Below are 22,543 nucleotides of genomic sequence, written 5' to 3'. Positions count from 1 at the left end.
GCGGGGTCCTGGGGAAACCACCGGGTCCTGCACCCCCACTTTGCAGTCAGACGTGACTCTCAGCCAGCCAGTAACACAGAGGTTTATTAGATGGCAGGATCATGGTCTAAAACAGAATTTGTAGGTACCGCAAACCGGACCCCTCAGCCGGGTCCATTCTGGGGGGCAGTGAGCCAGACCCCACGTCTGCCCTCACTCCTCGTCCCCAGCCAGCTCCAGACTAACAACCCCTCCCGCCCCTCCTCTATGCTCAGCCCTTTCCCGGGCCAGGAGGTCACCTGATCCCTTTGTCTCCAACACCTTCAGCTGGCACCTTTGCAGAGGAGGGGCCCAGGCCATCAGTTGCTAGGAGACAGAGTGCCAGGCATTTAGGTGCACTGGCCCTTTGCTCTGCAGCAATCACACACCCTTATCCCACCACCCAGATACTTAAGAACTGCCATGGGGACACTGAGGCACCAACACAGTATTCAGAGCAACCATTAAGAACATTCCCAGTTGGTCACACTGGCATTGGAGTCCAGGTCACCAGTGGGACAAGCATCAAGGGAGGGATTTTCCAAAGATGCATAAGAGGGTTTGGTGCCTGGGTGCAATGGGAACTGGGCACCTGCCGAGCTCTCGCGGGTCCCTTCGGGAAATCCTCCCAAGGCCTCTGCAGCCTGGCCCAGCCAGAGCCGCATGCAGCAGGGTAAGGCCTGGGGATCGTTCCCAGCCCAGCCTCCAGTAGGATGCCCCAGGGCACCACTGCCCCGACATAGCCGGCCCCCCGAGGGACCCCGGTGTCCCCAGCCCAAGTCCACTGGAGCGGAAGAGAGAGGGGACAGTACAGGAGGGGGAGGAGGCAGCAGAGACAGAATGCCTGGAGGAGCAGCCCATGGACGGACGGACAGGTGGATGGATGGACGAATGGATGGATAGACGGGTGGAGAGATGGATGGGTGGATGGATGGACGGAAGGGTGGGTGGATGGACAGATGGGTGGATGGATAGACGGGTGGACGGACGGCCGGATGGGTGGGTGGACAGACAGGTGGACGGACAGACAGGTGGATGGATGGACGGATGGGTGGGTGGATGGACAGATGGGTGGATGGATAGACGGGTGGACGGATGGATGGGTGGATGGATAGACGGGTGGACGGCCGGCCAGATGGGTGGGTGGACAGACAGGTGGACGGACAGACGGGTGGATGGATAGACGGGTGGACGGACAGACGGGTGGATGGACGGACGGATGCGTGGATGGACGGACAGACGAACGGGTTGATAGACAGACGGGTGGATGGATGGACAGACGGACGGGTGGATGGACAGACGAATGGATGGATAGACGGGTGGACAGATGGATGGGTGGATGGATGGCTGGATGGGTGGGTGGATGGACAGATGGGTGGATGGATAGACGGGTGGACGGATGGATGGGTGCATGGATAGACGGGTGGACGGACGGCCAGATGGGTGGGTGGACAGACGGGTGGATGGACAGACGGGTGGATGGACGGACGGATGCGTGCATGGACGGACAGACAAACGGGTTGATAGACAGACGGGTGGATGGATGGACAGACGGACGGGTGGATGGACAGACGAATGGATGGATAGACGGGTGGACAGATGGATGGGTGGATGGATGGCTGGATGGGTGGGTGGATGGACAGATGGGTGGATGGATAGACGGGTGGACGGATGGATGGGTGCATGGATAGACGGGTGGACGGACGGCCAGATGGGTGGGTGGACAGACGGGTGGATGGACAGACGGGTGGATGGACGGACGGATGCGTGGATGGACGGACAGACGAACGGGTTGATAGACAGACGGGTGGATGGACGGACGGACGGAAGGGTGGATGGACAGACGAATGGATGGATAGACGGGTGGACAGATGGATGGGTGGATGGATGGCTGGATGGGTGGGTGGATGGACAGATGGGTGGATGGATAGACGGGTGGACGGATGGATGGTGGATGGATAGACGGGTGGATGGCAGGCCGGATGGGTGGGTGGACAGACAGGTGGACGGACAGACAGGTGGATGGACGGACGGATGGGTGGGTGGATGGACAGACGAATGGATGGATAGACGGGTGGACAGATGGATGGGTGGATGGATGGCCGGATGGGTGGGTGGACGGATGGACGAACGGGTTGACAGACAGACGGGTGAATGGACGGACGGACGGAAGGGTGGATGGACAGACGAATGGATGGATAGACGGGTGGACAGATGGATGGGTGGATGGATGGCTGGATGGGTGGGTGGATGGACAGATGGGTGGATGGATAGACGGGTGGACGGATGGATGGGTGGATGGATAGACGGGTGGACGGACGGCCAGATGAGTGGGTGGACAGAGAGGTTGACGGACAGACGGGTGGATGGATAGACAGGTGGATGGACAGACGGGTGGATGGACGGACAGACGAAAGGGTTGATAGACAGACGGGTGGATGGACGGACGGACGGAAGGGTGGATGGACAGACGAATGGATGGATAGACAGGTGGACAGATGGATGGGTGGATGGATGGCCGGATGGGTGGGTGGATGGACAGGTGGGTGGATGGATAGACGGGTGGACGGATGGATGGGTGGATGGACAAATGGGTGGATGGATAGACGGGTGGACGGATGGATGGGTGGATGGACAGATGGGTGGATGGATAGACGGGTGGACGGATGGATGGGTGGATGGACAGATGGGTGGATGGATAGACGGGTGGATGGACAGACGGACGGAAGGGTGGATGGACAGACGAATGGATGGATAGACGGGTGGACAGATGGATGGGTGGATGGATGGCCGGATGGGTGGGTGGATGCCCGATATTTCTATTCCACTCACCCTGGGTGCCACCCTGCAGCTGTCCCTAGCCCGAGCTGCCGGGGTCCGTCCTTCACTCCCAGGCTCTTGGCTGGGGTGGGGACCAGGTGTCAGCCCCTCCCTGACTCCCAGCCCCAGGGCCAAGGCCAGACCCGGGTTCCAGAGGGCAGCCTGTGCCTGGAGGCTCTTTGTGCCCGAGCTGCTGGGTGGTGCTGGGTGGCCCAGCAGAGGAAGGGGGCACAGGGGTGGGGGCGCCAGGGAACCAGAGGAGGGAGCGTGTCCGTCTGAGTAAGGGGAACGAACTTAATGGGCTCCTCTGATCTGTAACCCCCAGCCGACCTGCCGAGCGCCTGCCCTGGGGAGAGGGGTATGAGAACACGGGGTGCCCCGAGGAACAGGGTCTCGGCCAGCTGCATGACACAGCCCCCGTCTCTTACACCCCCCCCCCCGGTGTGTCGCTGGGGAAGGAGGTGGAGTCTGAGGGGCCGTGGCAGGGCCAGAGGATGCAAATCTGACCCTGTGGCGATGGATGGGGAAAGCTAAGGCAGCCTGGGGCTGTCTCGTTCCTGGAGCACCCCCGGCTCAAGGCACAGGGCTGGCTCAGAGCCCTGGAGCCCCCACAGCCCGTAGCCCAGGCTGCACTCGGCCGGTGCTGGGCCAGTTAATTCGCTCCGCCTCTTGGCCGGACTCTGGCACCGTGGGGAGGGCAAGGACAGGCAAGGGAATCAGTGGGTTTCCTCACCTGGCAAGGAACCGGCCACGGCTGGCACTGGGGGAAATGCGGGCACCTGGCATGGGCTGGGCAAGCTGGACATTAGGTGCCGGGATCCTCATGCCGGTTGTTGCAGGGAACCAGCCCAGCTCTGCCCCCCTGGGATGGCGCAGGGGATCTGCCGGGCTCCTCTGAGTCCCCCTTTGTGCCCAGCGTACCCAGAGAACTGCCCCCTCCTGAGCACCGGCCACTGGCATTAACCCCTTCCCTCCCAAACCATCCCGCTTTGCCTTTCAGCTGAGTCTGGCCATTAGCATAGTCCCACAGTGGCCCCTTCCGGCTGCCATGCCCCCATCGCTGGTGCAGTTGGGGGGGCACCTCTGCACAGGTGGGTGTTAAAGGACCAGCCTTAGGTACAGCTCCCCTCCCTGCAGCACCCCTGGGCAGTGATGCCAGAGAGCGAGTTCCTGCCACGGCGATGCCCAGGCGCAGACCAGCCAACCTCTCCCCTCCCACACATACCTGCCCCTCGGTGCCAGCCTGTGGGGCTTTGACCCATCAGGGGTTCCCTTCCCATGCTCCCCCCCACTCCCTCACAGGCCCAGCCCCCTTACCTGCTGGCTGGAGGCTCTCTTGCAGGGCCTCGATCTCAGCCAGTTCAGTGCAGACACCCTGTCCGTGCATCAGCGTGTGCAGGGGTTTCTCCACCCCCCGGGGCGGGTAGCAGCGCAGCCCGGAGCCGCAGCGAGCAGTGTAAACCCCGCAGGGCGTCCCCTTGCTCAGGGCACAGGTGGCACAGCACCCACAGCCCGGCTCTCGCACCAGCTCCTCGCAGCCCACCGGCGCCTTGCAGCGGCTCAACTTCTCCTCCGAGCAGGGCGGGCAGTGGATGGCTTCGTCGCTGACACACAGGCCCATGGTGGCCAGCAGCAGCACCGCGGACAGGCCGCCTGAGGACATGGCGGGCGGGCGTATGGACTGGGCACTATGGCAAATAATGGACCAGCCAGCCCAGGGCAGGAGGGAGAGGAAGCGCGCAGGCCAAGGAAGGCAGCAGGGTCCCAGCCGGGTGGCCTCCTGGACTTGCGGAGAGGAGAGGGCTTCACAGCCCGCCCTCAGCCTGGCCAGCAGCCATCCAGACTCGCACTGCCTGTGCAAGCCGGGAGGCTCTGGACTTTATACCGGCCCCTAGCCACTCCCCCGGCTCCCCGCCTGCCGGAGCTGTCACCAGGCCAGTCCCTCCCCACCGGGCCAGCCCAGTGCCCGGGGCAGAGAACACCCAGGGCTGGAAGCAGCCCAGAGACAGCGGCAAGGGGCTGCTCTGAGCCCCCAGGGAGGGGCTGGGAGGGGCCCAGGCTCCAGAGAGAAGCTGCAGCTCTGATCCCCAGCTCCTGCCATTCCCGTCCTGAGCTCCCCACCCCCAGCTCTGCCGGTGCCCCTCACTCCCGACTCACAGCCCCCTGCTAGCCCAGCCCTGGGCTCCCCCCACCCCACAGCTCTGCTGGTGACCCTCACTCCCGACTCGCAGCCCCCTGCTAGCCCAGCCCTGGGCTACCCACCCCCAACTCTGCTGGTGCCCCTCACTCCGGACTCACAGCCCCCTGCTGTCCCAGCCCTGGACTCCCCGCCCCCCACAGCTCTGCCGGTGACCCTCACTCCCGACTCGCAGCCCCCTGCTAGCCCAGCCCTGGGCTCCGACTCCCTCCAGCTCTGCCAGTGCCCCTCGCTCCCGACTCACAGCCCCCTGCTAGCCCAGCCCTGGGCTCCCCGCCCCCCACAGCTCTGCTGGTGACCCTCACTCCCGAGTCGCAGCCCGCTGCTGTCCTAGCCTGGGCTCCACCCAGCTCTGCCAGAGCCCCTCACTCCCGACTCGCAGCCCCTGCTAGCCCAGCCCTGGGCTCCGACTCCCTCCAGCTCTGCCGGTGCCCCTCGCTCCCGACTCACAGCCCCCTGCTAGCCCAGCCCTGGGCTCCCCCCCTCCCCACAGCTCTGCTGGTGACCCTCACTCCCGACCCGCAGCCCCTGCTAGCCCAGCTCTGGGCTCCCCCCAGTCCTGCTGGTGCCTCTCACTCCTGACCCGCAGCCCCCTGCTAGCCCAGCCTGGGCTCCCCCTAGCCTTTCCAGTGCCCCTCACTCCTGACCTGCAACCCCCCGCTATCCCAGCACTGACCTCCCCCCTGCAACTCTGCTAGTGCCCCTCACTCCCAACTCGCAGCCCCCTGCTATCAGCCCTGAGCTCCCCCCACAGCTCTGCTGGTGACCCTCACTCCCAACCCGCAGCCCCCTGCTAGTCCAGCCGTGGGCTCCCCCCAGTCCTGCCAGTGCCTCTCACTCCCGACCCATAGCCCCCTGCTAGCCCAGCCTGGGCTCCCCCTAGCCTTTCCAGTGCCCCTCACTCCCGACCTGCAACCCCCTGCTATCCCAGCACTGACCTCCCCCCTGCAACTCTGCTGGTGCCCCTCACTCCCAACTCGCAGCCCCCTGCTATCAGCCCTGAGCTCTGCACCCAGGTCTGCCGGTGCCCCTCACTCCTGACTCGCAGCCCCCTGCCCCCTCTCTTCAAGTGGAGTCAGGAATCAGGAAGGGTTTTGCAAAGTGTCTGAGGTGACTCAGTAAAACAGAGCTCCACCAGTGTCGCTTTGCCTGTGACCAGAGCGGGGACCTGCTCTCTGGGGTCCAGAGGCGAGTCACTGCCTGCTGTGCCCCCAGACACATGCACACGCCCCCCTGCTCTGCTTGCCCCTGGCCACGGAGCCATGGCCCACTCCCAGGCAGAGCTTCAAATCCAGGTGCTCAGCCTGGAGACTAGCTCCCATAACCCAGCCCAGGATAACGATATATCGTTACGGCAGGGATCACCAGGTGGTGCTGTTACACATAGTCTTTCAAGTTCTTTTTCTCGGTGTGCGAGCAAGTTTTTAGCCATTGAAGAAATGCAGTGTTGCTGGTAGCATTGTTTGGTTCTTGTGGGTTCTTTGTTGGGGGAGCTGTGGTGAGTAGCAGGAGAGTTTGCTCTTTGCCCTCATCTTGCTAATAACAGTCAATACTGGAGGCAGAGACGCTCCTTGGGAATCAGACACTGGCGTTGGGCTGAGATTCCTGGAGGACAGGAATTCCCTGCATGCTGTTTGTAACCACCTCTGTTCAGAGATGGGTGCATATCTGTAAACAAAACCAGTGACACTAAGCATATCCCAGCCTCTGCATCACTGATTTCTCCTCCAACAAACCCCAGGTCACAGGGCCCCAACATCTGCTCCTGTCCAGCAGCTGGGCAGGGCTAAAGATAAACCAAATTCCCCTCATCTCTAAATTGAGTCTGAGCTCGGAGCAGACACTGGGCCAAGACTGACTTCATTCTTGGCCTATACAGGGCGAGAGGTTCCCTGTGAGAGCAGAGCAGGGATACCGGGCCAAGGGCTGTCTCCTGATGCCGGGTGCTGTCCCTCCCCGCTCCCTCTGGAAGCGGTGCCCCCGGGGATTAGGCCAGCTGCTCCTGTTTATTCCGGTGGAATGAAGCTTCCTGAGAAGCAAAATGAAGCTTCTCTGGCCCAATCTGGCCGGAGTGCTGCATGGACCCATTTCAGGGAGGGAGGCGGGACCTGGCAGCCAGTCTGGGGCAGGCTCAGCCCAGCTCTGGGTTTCTTCGCAGTCAGGAGAGTCGGAAACTATCAGCATTTTCAACAGCCCTGTGATTGTGCCAGTGCTGACGGAGATCACAGAGCACAGCCGCCCCCTTTGTGCCCCCCAGCCCTCTGCAGCCCCACGTCCCATTCCAATTGCTGGGGGAAGCTTAGAGCAACAGAACAGGCCTGCATGAGGGGTGGGGGCTGCCCAGGAACGAGGGGTGAGGCACCTGTGGGTGGCACAGATGGCGAGGGAGCCCCTACCTTCCCCACCCGCTGAGAACCCCCACCCCGAGCACCCTGCAGTCTGGTCATTCCTCATCTTGGCATCTGGCCCATCTTCCACGCCCCGGTTCCCAGGCCTCCCCCCACAAGCAGGGGGAGCGCTAGGAGCAGCAAAGCGAGCTGCCCCCAGGGGACCGATGGCAGATAGGCCCCATCTCTGGGCTCAGAGAGGCCTGTCCGTGTCCAGCAGCCGGGCCTGGGCCCCGCTCCCTGCCCAGCCCAGCATGGTGCCAACGACCCGGGTGTGGCCTGCTGAGTAGCCCAGGGAGCTGCCCCGTGGACGGAGCAGGGAGCAGGCGGATTTGACCTGGGAATGTCGCAGGGGAGTTACACGGGGGATGGGGGACTTCCCTTGAAGGAAGCTCCCTGAGCTGTAACCTGAGCGTGACACCTGCCTAGAGACTGAACAAAGGGGAGCAGGAGCTGGGGGAGTGGGGGGAGAGATGCTGGGGGAGGGTTTGTTTTCAGTCTTGGGCTGGGGGGTGCAAAGCAGGGAACCTCAGGCTGGGGTCTAAGCTCCCTGAACCCCCAGAAGGACCTGACTGAGGGGTCCTGGCTGTGCCTGCCCGCTCCGCGTGGGCCTGTGTTCCTGTCATCTAATGAACATTGTGGTTTGCTGGCTGGATGAGAGTCACGGTGACTCACAGGAAGAGGGGTGCAGGGCCCTGACTCCCCCACTCTCCGTGTCCATCGTGCCCCAGGGCACTGGGCACCTGCCAGGCAGAGGATTCCCTGCATTCCTGGGCGCTCAGCAGGGCGGAGGTGGCACACCAGGGGCCTGGCTCTGTGTCCCTCCCCCAGATCAGCGCAGGCTACAGGGGCTTGGAGCTGCTTGCTGGGGGAAGCTGGCAGCCAGACTGAGATCACAGGGACCCCCCTTCCGCTGCAGCCATTTGGGACAGAAAGTGAAGGAGAATCCCAACCAGTACTGACTGTGCAGGGGCAAGAAGATGCCCGCACTGGGGTTTGGTCAGGTCACGTGAGCTAACAGCCTCCCTCTGCCAACCCACCCAGCACTCTACAGCTCTGCCAACCAATGCCCAGCTAGCAGCAGAGCGTCCCCAGTGCCCACCGGCTTGGGACAGCGTCTGCCAGCACAGACCCTCCCTTCTCCGTGCGGGGGAAGCGCCCGGCCCAGGGAAATCCTGATGCAGGGCCTGGGGGTCAGCACTGACTTGGGGAACAGTGCCCCCAGGAACCTACACCTCAGGGCCTGCAGCGCCAGGGAACGTCTCCCATCTCAGCACTGGAGGAACGGGCCACTGGCCAGTGTCTCTTTCCCAAGCACCATCGCTCCCAGCCTGGGCCTGGGCAATGGAAGAAACGAACACTCAGCTGGCGCCCGGAGGCCAAGAGCCAGGGTCAGCCCAGGTGCGAATCCCAGGCTTGTGCTCCCCTCCCTGCTGGGAGCTGCAGCACCGGCTCTGTGCCCCCCGGCTCTGCACTCCAGGCCATATCTCCACTATGGCCCCATGCCCGCCGCCCCTTGGTGCTATGTGCAGGGTGACGGAGAAGCAGGAGGCAGGATGATAAGTTGAAAGCTGCTGGCACCTAGTGGCTAGTTAAGAAACTGGAGCAGAAACTGGCCAGATTTGTAGGTGGAGACCCAGGCCCCTCTTAGCTCAGGGTTGTTTAATCCAGCATCCAGGGCCGTAGCAACAAAGAACTTGGCCCCCTCCGAACATGTGTCCGGGGCCCCTTACAATGCAGAAACTGGAATGCGGTATTTATTTTATACAATATACAGGGTTCATATTATGTATACACAGGCCTACAGTGTACATGTATTCCGTATTTACGCAAAGCGCTTCTTTCAAGCCTTGTTCTCTGCAAATTGGTTAATCAATGCGTCATAGTCCAGAGATCTGGCAAGCTTGTTTTCGATTGAGATAACTGCAAGCGCAGAAAGCCTGTCATCTGTCATGGTTGAGCACAGGATATTCTTGATCAGTTTCATTCTGCTGAAGCTCCTTTCAGCACCAGCGACAGTAACTGGTGTGGTCAGAAGAATTCTGATGCAAATGCAAAGATTCGGATATATCTCCTGAAGGCTGTTCTTGTATATGTACGTTAAAAAATTGTTTGCCGTGACAAGTCCTCTCTCTTTCTCAATGACATAAATAAAACGATTCAATTCCATTATGAGTTCGTAGGCATCAATGTCTCCCATTTTTCTTTCAACATTTTTGCTGTGATTCTCCAGTTCATTTTCTCTGTGACACTGCTTCAGGCTCTTAGCGTTGTACAGAAATCCAGACAACTTACACCACTCCACGAGTTGGTCAAATCGCGACGAAACAGAAGATATGGCCTGATCAGGGAGAACAAGAAAGAACTGCGATTTGAATTTTTCTTCGGTAGAGACGACTCGAATCATCAGCACATTTGTAATCAAACATTCTCTTCTTACGTCGCACCCTGGTTTCTGGAAACACCTGCTCAATACCCATATGCTCTGCTATTTCACGTGCATTTGTGACCACAGAGTTATATCCTGTATTTCGATAGTCTTCCAAAAACTTCATTGTAGCACCGACTTCTGCCTGCAGTACGTCAATTGACACATCTGGTGACTGAATTAATTTGCTGGTATTATTGACGTGAAATAGTATATCGTACCACATGTACAGAGTCAGAACAAAAGGCCACGTAGTAACATGGTCTAAAAGCGCACCGGCTTCTGTTGCTGTATTGCCATTTTTCTTTTCGAGCGCATATTCTCGCAAAGGTGACAAAGCATTGCATAATTCTTCAAGGTGATAACGCAATGGCTTCACAGCATCAATTCTCGACTCCCAACGAGTGTCCGATAACCCTTTAACAGATATTGGCATATGTTCTTGAAGTATATCCCAACGTGAAGGTGAAGAAGAAAAGATAACGTATATTCTGTTAATCAGACCGAAAAAGTCAACGGCATATTTCGATGACTTTGCCACCTCTGAGATCACAAGATTCCAAGTGTGAGCTCCACATGGTACATACAAGGCACGGTCATTTATTTCTAGCATGCGGGCTTGAACTCCTTTATTCTTTCCTCTCATATTTGCGCCATTATATAAGCTTGGCCTCTCATGTCAGCAATGTCTATTCCTAAGTTGTTTGCCTTTTCAAGAAACGCTTCCAATAAGCCCTCGCCAGTTGTATCATGAACATTAAGAAAACCAACAAACGCTTCACGAATATCGACACCATCTTCACCGTTGCATTCAACAAAGCGTAACACCACAGACATCTGTTCTTCATGTGACACGTCGGGAGTACAGTCCAAAATAACTGAATAATATTTTGCTTTTTTAAGCTGCGCTATGTTGGCCTCTTGAATGTTACTGGCAACAAGTTGAATCAGCTCGTTTGGGATCTGTGGACTGAGGTACTGAACATGTGTCTCTGCCTTCTTAATCCTCTGTAAAAGTTCGCTGAGGACAGTATCATACTTTGCAAGCAATTCAAACAGTCCCCAAAAGTTGCCATTCGAAGGATCGCCGAGCTTTTCATTACTTCCTCGAAATGCCAAGTTTCTTTCGGACAAGAAAATAACGACATCAACCGTGCGTTTGACAACATTTCTCCAGAAATCTCTTTCTTGCAGAAAAGCCTGCAATTCGAGTTGGTCAATAGATGTACGGTTTACTATGCCTGACCGAAGGTCAAACCATTTCACCATACAGTCTTGATGACCTTTGCCTGTTTCATGCTGCTGAAGTCTTTCTGACAGTGCTTTCCAAGCAGATGTTCCACGACGTAGCGGTATGTCGCCAGGGCCAAATAATTTACAACAAAAACAAAAAATGGCATCTTTCTGAACTGAGTACATTAACCACGAACGTCTTATTTTCTCGCCATTTGCCATGGTTCGATAGAAATGAGTTCTTGTGAACCTCCGTCTCTCCTCGTTAAATGGAAATTCGTAACTTTCATTCTGCTGCGGTGGGCCACGTGCAACAATGTCACACACTTGCCTGTCCGATATTATAGACGGCCAATCTCCTGGATCATCAGTCAGTGGTTCAGATTCAGAGACTTCTTTCCCGGCAGCAGCTGGAATATCTGTCACAGTTTGGTAGAACAACTGGCTTCACCTTCGACCTCACTTGAAGCACTTCTGGATACTTCTGGATACGACTCGTCGCTGCTAGCGCTGTCCGTTTCACGTGCCTGTACCTGTACGTTGGATTGCAGCGTTGACAACTTTGGAATTTTCTCAAGTTCCTTCTCGGCATCTTTTGCTGCGTTTCGTTTACTAGCTCCGCTCTTATACATTCTCTTAGACATCACAAAGCACGCTTCTGCGTTGGAAACAATAAAAAACTAAACTAAATTAATAACATTTATCCGCCGACCGCCATTATGAACGCAAATACACATTCTTTGAATGGGCCAACTAAAATTCGAAACTGACCAACAGACAACTGATGTAGCCAATAGCATTATGATGTATCATAATGACTTCACGGTTTTGTCAATAAAACCGACATTGATTGTGCAATACCGTCAATAAATGTCACTTACCTAGTTATACCTTACATTTTTTTTGTCACTTTTAGGGTCCCCCTTCCTTGCGGGGCCCCCTCCGGTCGGAGGGTACGGAGGGCGCTCGCTACACCTCTGCCAGCATCTCTATGGCTTTGTGCCTCGCTGCCCCTTTCAGACAGTCCCATCGCTCGCTGGATCTGTGTGCAGGGACCCAGACCCCTTTGCAGACACTGCGTGATCCCCACCAGGTCAGTACAGACTGTCCCTTCCGGCTGGGGAAACTGAGGCACAGAGCGAAGGCACAATAACCCCTGCTGGCGATCCATGGCATTGCCAGGACAGGCTGATACAATAACCATCAATATGCACCCCCAATCCCCCCTGCCCCACAACCATTGAACAGCTGGGCACTTACTCCCCAAGTGCGCTGAGAAAAGGAACCAAGAGCAGGGGGCTTCCAAGGAAGGACCCCCAGCCCCTCCCCCAGCCCCAGAATAGCTCCTGGCGACACCCTGGGCCACATGCCCCGGGGGAATCCGCTGCACTGAGCCCAGGGGAATGACATCAGAGGTTTTGGCCCCCAAGGTTTCCCTTGCACCTTCCACCCCCAGGCTCCCTGGCAACCTCTCACGGCTGCAGCAAGCCCTGAATTTTCCAGGCCTGGAAGCTTAGCAGAGTCGAGCTCATGGGGGACCCAGCGGTGCAGCCCCAGCTTAGCCCAGCCCCGTCCCAGATGACGCTGCAGGAGGGAGGGAGGGGGCAGAGCTCAGCTCCCCAGTGGGGGATTCGCCCAGGACACCAACACTCCTGCAGCGGGGGAACAAAACGCCCCAGGCGACCTGCTCTGGCCAATACGGTTAATGGTCGTTACCTAGCCCCGGGCGGCCCCGGCAGACACAGACAGAGCTCAGCAGCTCCCAGAGGCTCAGGCCAGGTCTCCGGGTGGGTCTTTCTGTGGGCGAGTCACTCACGGTTTGTTGGGACGATACTAAGGCGGGGATAGAGCAGGGGATGGGCCCGCTGCAGCACAGGGGTCTTCACTTAAGGAGGGGGGAAGATCAGCTACTTGGGGTACCCCCCTGGAGCCATGGGGCTGCTGGTCACAGACGGGCTGGCCAGCGTCCGCCCGGCCTGGCTGTCAGTGCAGCGTGGCCTGTTGTATATTAGTAGCACCATCACACCGGGGAGCCCCAGGCTGGGAGCAGGCCCCAATGCGCTAGGTGCTGTACGGACACAGGGCAAGGAGCCAGGCCCTGCCCCAAGGAGCTGCCAGTCTAAGTACAAGCCGCTGGCTCCAGGCAGGCAGGCAGGAGAAGGGACCCAGGAGCCAGCAACGGTCAGTGTTAGGGCCAGAGATCCCAGCTCGAGTTTGCAGGCGCCACAGCCCAGGCGAGAGCTGACGGGGAGAAGGCAGCTTGTGGCTGGTCACGGGGAGCTTCTCTCAGGCGTGGGGCCAGCAGCACAACAGCACCTGGTTGAATACGTGCCAAGGGGGTGACCCAGGCTGGCCTTGGGGCCTGTTCTCCACCCGGCAGTGGGGCTGCAGGGGGAACGAGACACCAGGGGTAGGGGCAGAGCCCTGAAGCCACGTGATGTTCGTTACAGCTGCGGTCTGACAGCTGGATCTGCCCCCCCCCCCCCGACCCCCTCTGTAGAGCTGAACTTTCTGCTCTGGCCGAGCCCAGCGCCTGGGACGCTTGGGTCAAAGTTTCGCAGTGCCGGGCTTTGGCTGCCCTTCCCCTGGGGCAGCTGCTAAAACCCGCCTGTGAGCTCCACCCCAGAGGTGGCTGCATGTCAGGGTTGGCCCAGAGAGATTTCCCGCAAAATCTGGAAGGCTTGAAGTGGGAGCTGGGACAAAAACTCCAATTTTTCCAATTCCTTCAAAAAGCCAAAGCAGGTGGTGGGTTTTGGAGGGTTTTTTTGAGCCACAAAAGAGGTTAAAGCCTGGAACAAACCTGCGGATCTGTGTGTGCCCATGGCAGTGTGCTGCCCCCACAGTGAGAGCCAGCACGGCCCCGCGCCGGCCTGGCATAGGGGAAGGGGCGGTTCTGTTCCTTGCCCACCGACAGGCCTGGTAGAGTCAGGCTCTGGGCTGGCAGTTTCCAAGGGCAGAGGCTGGGCTCCGACAAGGGACGAATTGAAGGGCTCTGGTTAGACACGGACTGGTCTGGTTTTCGGGGTCCCATGGCACAGACTCTGGGTTCCCAGCAGCGGGGAGTCAGGCCCCTGGGCTCTGGCCGGTGGATGGAGGCTAACTGGCTGTTTTCTGGTTGTGTGGCCGTTAGGGCAGGGAAATGGGGCAGGCATCCCCGCTGCACCGCAGCCTTTCTGTGGGCCTGACAAAGGGGAGGAGCTGAGCCAGGCAGAGTGGCACAACCAGCTGCAAGGCCAGACCCACGCCAGGCAGTGCCCCCAGGTTCCATGGCTCTCCTGCGCCAGGGCCCCGGTGTGCAGCGGGTGCCGGGTCAGGGAGCCCTCTGCCATTGCGCTTGTGTCCCAAATCCTTGGGAGAGAGCAGGTGAGTCTGTCCCCTGCTGGGCTTTGTGCTGTGGATGGGGAAACTGAGGCACAAAGCGGCATGGACTTGCCTCAGGTCGTGCAGCCAGTCAGTGGCAGGGCTGGGAACAGAACCCAGGAGTCCTGACTCCAGTTGCGTCCTGTAAACGAGCCGCCATTGTCTTGCCCTGACCAATATCTGCCTCCTCCCGACAGCGCTGGAGATCCGCCAGCACCTGCTCTGAGCGGGTCTGTGTGTGGGCACCCTGCCAGGCATTGCCAGCTGCTGTGCGGGTGCCCAGGGGTTGGGTCTCTGTGCCAGGGCTGGGCTGGGCAGCTGCCTGAGGCCAGGGTGGTGGGCCCTGGGTCCCTGCTGCCATCTCTGCCCTGTGATCCCCATCTGTCCCCAGGCCTGGGGGAGGGGTGCAGCACTAGGTGCTGTTGGGGAGCACCTGGGTGTCCCCAGTTGGGGGGGGCGGCTCTGCCTGACGTGCGGCCTCGCAGCTCCCTGGCTGTACATTGCGGGTTCTCCTCCCCCCGCTCCCCGTGTAATTATCTCGTGGCTCCGCGGGCTGCCGAGCGAATGTAGGTCATGCAGATGGGTGAGTCCTGGATTTCCATCAATTAGAGCGTGCAGGGGGACAGGGAAGGCGGCTTGTTCAGTGGCACCAGCCAGCTCTTCTCGCCCCCCCAAGGCTCTGGCCCCATCTCTCTCCCTCCTGGTGCAGCGCTGGCTGGCCCGGGAGCCTAGGGGTTAGCGCTCAGCGTGGGGACCCCATCCAGCTCCTCCATGGGCCGCTGGGAGCAGTGGATTCACCTCCCAGTCCCGAGTGATAGGACCTGGGTGGTGTCCAGAGCTCAACAGCCCCCCCTCCTGGCTGAGTAATGGGCTGGGGAGGAGCCTCCTCTGCTGTCGCTTTCATTTGACTGGAGCCCGGAATCAGGACTCCTGCCAGTTTTGGGGCGGGGGGGGTCTAGGGCTTAGACCGGGGAGGGGCTGAGAGCCAGGACTCCTGGGTTCAATCCCTGGCTCTGCCAGTGACTTACTGTGTGAGCTGCAGGTTCACTCTCTGTCCCTCTTTGTGCCTCAGTTTCCCAGCTGTGTAATGGGGGACAATTGGGAGGAGCGAGGCTTTGAGATCGTTGGCAGGATTGCACTAGGGTAAGCGGCCTCTGTCTGGCAGGGAAAGGGCCCCGTCTGCCAGGGTGGGTGTGGATGGGCTGTACCCTTCCCTGGGCAGATGGAGGGATGGAAACTGGAGAGGATGGGCCCTGGGCTGCCCTCAGCTTGGCCTCAGAAGCACAAACCTTCGAGCAGCCGGGGGGGCAGGGGGGTTCCTGAAAATGCCCCCCCAGCTCAGCTGGTCACGGTGCAGCCCCCTGCTGTCCCTGCTTCCCCTTCTCCCTCCCAGCGCTTTGTAATGGCCGCAGCCCCTGATCTCCAGCAGCCCCCAGTGCTGAAGTCAGGGTGGGTCGGGGAACTTGATCAGATTTGTGTGGCTGAGTGGAGGGGCGGGGGGGGGGCTGAGAGTCAGGACTCCTGGGTTCTTTTCCCAGCTCTGCTTCAGACTCATTGTGTGACCCTGGGTGAATCACCTCTGTGTGCCTCAGTTTCCCCCTGCTGTCATGAGAGGGGCCTTTGCTGTGGTTCCCCCCACTGGCAATGTCCCCACAGCACAGACAGGTGAGGTTACCTCCCTGCCTATCTCCCCTCCCAAGGCTGGGACCAGCTTCTGTCCCCACATAGCTGTCTCCCATCTCGTGTGGGGGGTTGCCCCCCCACGCCAGAGTGAGTCTCCTGGTCCCATTCTCCCTCCCTGCCCCCCTGAGGACATCCCCCCCGCCCCCGTTCTCATTTTGTGTTCTCTGGCTCCACAGCCCATCGGATGCCCGAGGGAGCTAATCGAATCTGACAGCTGAGAAATACTCCAGTGGCTTTTAGGCTGAGAGTCGGGGACCGGGGGCTTGGGGGGGACATTAACGGGGCGCGTCCCTGCCCGTGCTGAGCACAGCAAGGCCTCTGCCATTCCTGCTGTCCAGCAGCAGGTAGTTCCGCAGGTTCCAGCCAGCCTCATCCCCTTGGGGGCCCTGCACTTGGCTGGCAGCTCTGCGGCCCAATAGGAGGACAGGCCTGGGGGGGACAATCCAGGGGAACTGGGGGTGAGGGGGATGGGTGCCAGGGGGCAATAGCTGCTCTGCCCAGCACCCAGTTCCACTTCCCTGGGGCCTCGTCCCTGAGCAGGAGCTGCATTAACTGAGCCTGGGGCAGGGAATAGAACCCAGGAGTCCGGGCTCCCAGCCGCCACCTGCCCTGCTCTTCCCTGTTATCTGGGCCCTGGCATCAGCCCCGCAGCTGTTGTAGCTGGTGCCCTGTGTACCCCCCGAGCCAGGTCCAGTCCCCTCCCCTCTGGGCTCGGTGCCACTGGGTCAGCTCCCTGGGTCTCTGCTGACCAGAGCCGCCTGCGGTCAGTTCCTGAATGGGACCCGGGAGCAAGCCCTGGGCCGCTGCCCCGTCTCTCCATGCGTTTCACCTGCCTGCTTGGCCGGCCAGGGGCTGTGGGTCGGGAGTGAGGGGCACCAGCAGGGCTGGGGAGGGCAGGGCTGGGCTGGCAGGGGCTGTGGGTCGCTGGTGAGGAGAGGAAGGGACCCCAGGGCTGGGCTAACGGGGGGCTGCAGGTCGGGAGTGAGGGGCACCGGCATGTTGACGAATAACCTTGTAATTAATCCCACTGGCTCAAGGTGTCGCTGATGCTCAGTGCTGGGAGGCCCCATGTTTTGGGGGGGGGAGCTGCTGGAGGGCTCCAGGGCTCTGAGCCAGTTCCCCCCCCCCCATGGACCCCTGGCACCTTCAGCCAGGAGCCCTGTGAGCTGGGACAGGCCCTGCCTGCTGCCCCCCCCGCCAGCGCCCCCTACTGGCCTGGGTGGAGCCTGGCTCCCGCTGTCTGGGGGGGGCGGGGGCTGCTCCTGGCCGGCTCCTGTGCTGCGACCTTTCGCCAAGTTGGCTGTGAGCGGGGGGGGGGCGGAGGCCTCCGGGCGCCTGCTCCCAGCTCCATCCTCCCGTGCCTGGCGCCCGGCCAGGGCATTGGCCAGCGACCGGCCAGGCCTTGGGCACCGGCCCAAAGGTGGGAAGCTCCCCAGGGCCGGGGGGGCCTCCCTCACCCCCCTCATCACTGCGATTGATTCCCTGTTACCAGCACTGGCGTGAACTAGCCGTGTCCCCTGCGAGGGGGAGAGGAGCCAGAGCAGGGGGCTGGGAGCCAGGACTCCTGCTCAGACACGCTGGCTGCGGATCATTTCCTCCCCCGTGCCTCAGTTTCCCGATCCCCTGGGGCTGATGCCTGGCCTGCAGGAATGGTTCCGTGTTTGTGGGTCCCTGCGCAGAGGGCGCATGTGGGAAGTGGGGCAGAGACTTGCTCAGTCACCCACCAGGACAACAGCTGAATTCAACAGCCCCTCACTGCTGACCCGCAGCCCCCTGCTTCCCAGCCTGGGCTCCCCCAGCTCTGCTGGTGCCCCTCACTCCTGACTCGCAGCCCCCTGCTGTCCCAGCCTGAGCTCCCCCAGCTCTGCTGGTGCCCCTCACTCCTGACCCACAGCCCCCTGCTTCCCAGCCTGGGCTCCCCCAGCTCTGCTGGTGCCCCTCACTCCTGACCCGCAGCCCCCTGCTGTCCCAGCCTGGGCTCCCCCAGCTCTGCTGGTGCCCCTCACTCCTGACCCGCAGCCCCCTGCTGTCCCAGCCTGAGCTCCCCCAGCTCTGCTGGCGCCCCTCACTCCCAACCCGTAGCCCCCTGCTAGCCCAGCCTGGGCTCCCCCAGCTCTGCTGGCGCCCCTCACTCCTGACTCGCAGCCCCTTGCTCTCCCAGCCTGGGCTCCCCCAGCTCTGCTGGCGCCCCTCACTCCTGACCCGCAGCCCCCTGCTAGCCCAGCCCTGGGCTCCCCCCCCAGCTCTGCTGGTGCCCCTCACTCCTGACCCGCAGCCCCCTGCTGTCCCAGCCTGAGCTCCCCCAGCTCTGCTGGCGCCCCTCACTCCCAACCCGTAGCCCCCTGCTAGCCCAGCCCTGGGCTCCCCCAGCTCTGCTGGCGCCCCTCACTCCCAACCCGCAGCCCTCCTGTGACTGCACTGGGGGAGCTTGTGGTGCAGTGGGGTGGCTGCGTGCATGGGGCCCTGGGGTGTGTCTCCCCCCAGCATGGCCGGCTCCCTGGCCTGCGTGTTCGCACCTGGTTGCGCCGCAGCTGGTGTCTGCGGCCTGAGCTGCTGGGGGGTGTGGGGGGCGCTTGCCCAGGACTCGTTCAGGAACTGACCCGCGGCCGTGCCCGGGGTCCGCGTGGCACGTGCTGGGATCGCTGAGGCCAGGTGGGCTCAGTGGGGCGGGCGGGTGGCCAGGGGAGGGGGCGGCTGGCGCGGGAGCTGCCTCACATCTGGGAGTGATCTGGGACATTCCTGCAGGCTGAGCGCATGCAGCCAGGCAGCTCCCAGCACAGTGCAGGGGGGTCACCTAGACAATAGGGACCCTCCCCCCGCTGTGTGTTCCCACGCTCCATCATGGAGCCAGCACCTTCCAGGTCTCTGTGAGGGCGGGGGCGCTGGCAGCCGGGGGGGGGGCATGGGACCTTGTGCCTTGGCTCCTGTGGGCTGCGCTGCAGCTCTGCAGTTCCCCACCCTGAACAGACTCAGGCTCCATCGCCCTCCCCCCATGGGGAAACTGAGGCACAGAGAGCCAGGTGCAAAGTCAAGCAGAGAGTCAGGAATGAACCCAGGCGTACGGATGCCAGGCTCCCCCCCCCCCCAACCTGTGTCCAGGTGAGTCCCAGCCAGGGCCATGCCCCACAGAGCCTCCCAAACTCGTCCCACTTAGCGTTGCCCAGCAGTGCCCCCAGGGATCCCCTCCCCTGACAGGAGCGGTGGCCCCGGGCATGCCCGGCGCTGGGCAAGGCCGGAAGGAGACAGGGTCGCATCTGCTGGTCTGGGGAGCCCAGCAAGACACAGCAGGGGCCCTAATGCACACGCATGTGCACAGGTGTAAGCATGTGTTTGCATGCAGACATGTGTGAGCAGGTTCATGCAAACACATCATATGTGCACATACAAACATGCACATGTGCGCACACATGCATGTGTGCACACACATGCACGTGTGAGCACACATGCACACACAAACGTGCACATGTGTGCACATGTGCACACACACAAACATGCACATGTGCGCACACATACACACATGCAGTTTTGTTACAGGGTCTGCTGGTGCCTTTTTCATCTCAGTTGAATGAAGTCATCTGCCCCGGATCCCGCTGCCCCAGGCAGTGCTCGGCAGGGCTGTGGGGTCAAGCAGTTAGAGCAGGGGAGTGCTGGACAGGCCCCCAGGTTCTGTTCCAGCCCCGTTCTCAACTTGGCATGTGATTGCCCTGCTCCATGCCTCAGTTTCCCCACTCTGTGAAAAGGCTCCTGTGACTGTGGGATGTGGGGCGTTGCTGGTGTCTCCGAGGCGCGCTGGGGTTTGTGGGTCCCTGGGGGGCAGTGCTGGCGATTGTTGCTGGTTGCATGCAATGAAGCTGTCTCGTGACAGAATGGTCGGGCTCAAGTTCCAATTGCAAAGAATCCCCGGGGGTGACTTAGATGTGAGCGGGAAGCCTGGGGGGACTGGGTGAATTGCTGGGGGGGTGGGGAGAGGCTTGGGGGGGCCCAACTCCAGGTTCCTGGATGCCCCGGCCCCTCGTCGGGCAGGTTAAAAGGCTCCAGGAGGTTTCATTTTTAGGAATTGATAAATGTCACCCTGGGAGTGAGGGCGGCAGGCTCAGGCCCTGGGGTCGTGACTCCAAGCACCCCCCGGCCTCTTTGGTGGGGTGGGTCCGGTGCAGTGGGTAGGAGCTGGGTCCCAGCCTTGGTGAGAGTGCTGGCGTCTGCCCTGCCCCGCAAGTGGCACCATAATGCCCAGAACTGCCACGTCCCCGCCCTCCCCTGGCTGTGGGGGCCTGGTAGGAAGGTTGTGCCACACACATTCTGGCATGTCCCGACGATGCAGAGCCCGACTGCAGCCTAAACAAGGGTCTTTTCATGTCGTCTGTGTGTCGTGACGGGGGGGGGGGGGAATGTCACTTGCCAACCAGTGAAATGCAGCCAGCTCTGGGGTGGAACGTGGCTGCTGCGTAACAGCTGCGCGGTGCTGGCTTAGGGCCGAGCGCGAGAGGCAGCAGAATCGGCTGGGGGAGTCCAGGAAGCGGGGAGGCTGAGCTGAACCAGGGCCAACGCCCTGACTCGTGAACACGCCATGGTGTTGCGGCTGGGACCTCGCTCTCATCCGACCTCTCACGCTCCAGGGCAGCCTGATTCCCCTCCCTCAGCATGGAGCCAGCCAGGGTCCAAACTGCAGGGGCTGCAGACCCCAGGGATGCCCAGACTTGGGCCAGGGCTCCTTTGCCTCTGCCCCCCAAGTGGGATGAGCTAGAGATGGGCAGCCAAGAGCCAGAAGCTGAGCCTCTCCCCCATGGTAGCTGGGCACGGTTACAATTGTCCCGGCTCCCTGGCCTGCGGGGAGCGCCCAGCAGAGAGCCAGCCCATAAATCAGGGCCTGCTCCTCGCAGCCCTCCCCTTCCCCCCGCTCGGATGCATTTCCGATCCCTGGCCAGCCATTAATATCCGAGAACAACAGTGCGCCTTGCGCTCCGCCCTGGGCGGCACAGCCGGCCCCAGGACAGGGTGGGGGGCGGCTGGCTCTGGGGCCAGGTTGGGCCCACCCCTCTGGGGTCCCTGTGCAGTGGGGCTGGGCCTGGCTGCCTGGCGGGGAGGGAACCCATTGCATTCTTTTCTTCTTTCTCCTTTCCTAGAGAAACAAAATTCCCAGGCTGTCCGGCGCTGGATTAAGTCATGAATTCAGCCCCGGCCAGGCCCGGAGCTGTGCAGGGTCCGACGGGTGGCAGGAGCGTGCTGCAGGCCGAGAGAGACCGCTCTGTGGTTTGCGTCTCGCTCGGCTCCACGCTCGCTGTGGGCCTTTGCTCGCTGTGGTGAGCAAGGCCCAGCGACTTCCTTAGGCTGATAGGGGCCAGGGTCGGTAACCAGACTCCGCGCTTTGCAATCGCTCGCCTGACTCCTCCGCCAGCTCGATGCCGGGCGCTCGGGCCCCCGGCTCGGAAAATCCCAGAGCCACGCGTTGTGCAAAGCTACCCTTTGGCTGTGCAGTAGCTGCCTGTCCATCTCTCTGCCTGTCCGTCCGTCTATCTGCCTGTCTATCCATCTCCGCACACCCCACTCTCTCTGTGACTCCAGCAGTGGGATTTTCACCGGGATTTCCTGCTGTCTTGGCTACCCAGGCTAGTGCCCACCAGCTCCTCCCCCACACCCCACCCGCTGGCATGGCTGGAGAAGGGAAACTGAGGCAAGGGCAGGGACTTGCCCGCGGGTGCCCTGCGAGGTCCGGGGCGGAGCTGTGGGTAGAACCCAGGAGTTCTGGTTCCTGCCCCGCCCCCTGCTGCCCCTCCACACCCCACTGCCCGATCAAGGCGGGCCCCTGTCCCTTTAAGAGTCCCCCCCCGCGTCCGCGGACACTTCAAAGGGCTGCTGCCCCGCCCCCCGCGCGCCATTGGCCGGCTGGCTCAGGGGGCGTGGCCAGGCCCTTCCCCTCCCCCCGCCCCGTGTAAAGTTTCCCCGAGCACATGACCGGCCATGGCCGCCGCCGCCGAGCGCTGAGCGCGCCGGGCCCCGCGCAACCCCCGCGGCCGGGCCAGGTACCGCGCGCAGCTGCGCTGGGGGAACGGGGGGCGCTGGGGGGCAGGTGTGTGCCTGGGGGACGGGGGGCAGGTGTGTGTTTGGGGGTGTTGGGGGATGGGGGGGCAGGTATGTGTTTGGGGGTGTTGGGCTCTGGGGGTGTTGCAGGGTTGGGGCAGGTGTGTGTTTGGGGGTGTTGGGGGCTGGGGGGTCAGGTATGTGTTTGGGGGTGTTGGGCTGGGGGGGCAGGTGTGTGTTTGGGGGTGTTGGGGGATGGGGGGGCAGGTATGTGTTTGGGGGTGTTGGGCTCTGGGGGTGTTGCAGGGTTGGGGCAGGTGTGTGTTTGGGGGTGTTGGGGGCTGGGGGGTCAGGTATGTGTTTGGGGGTGTTGGGCTCTGGGGGTGTTGCAGGGTTGGG

At 61.3% G+C, this 22,543-nt stretch overlaps 1 protein-coding gene across 2 annotated transcripts in view; it reads right to left on the bottom strand.

Moving 5' to 3' along the window:
• The window catches only part of IGFBP4 (insulin like growth factor binding protein 4), a 28,847-nt gene extending 24,171 nt beyond the window's left edge, over window positions 1–4,676 (bottom strand). For both annotated transcript variants that reach the window (XM_050934798.1, XM_050934799.1), the window contains exon 1: window positions 4,156–4,676. In XM_050934798.1, coding sequence (XP_050790755.1) covers window positions 4,156–4,501 — 346 coding nt within the window. In that variant the 5' untranslated portion in view covers window positions 4,502–4,676. The remainder of the gene's footprint in view (window positions 1–4,155) is intronic.
• Window positions 4,677–22,543: the final 17,867 nt, after the last annotated feature.

This window comes from Gopherus flavomarginatus, chromosome 25 (genome assembly GCF_025201925.1).
Source record: "Gopherus flavomarginatus isolate rGopFla2 chromosome 25, rGopFla2.mat.asm, whole genome shotgun sequence".
In the NCBI taxonomy this organism is placed as follows: domain Eukaryota; kingdom Metazoa; phylum Chordata; order Testudines; family Testudinidae; genus Gopherus; species Gopherus flavomarginatus.
This window is presented reverse-complemented; position numbering and strand designations above follow the sequence as displayed.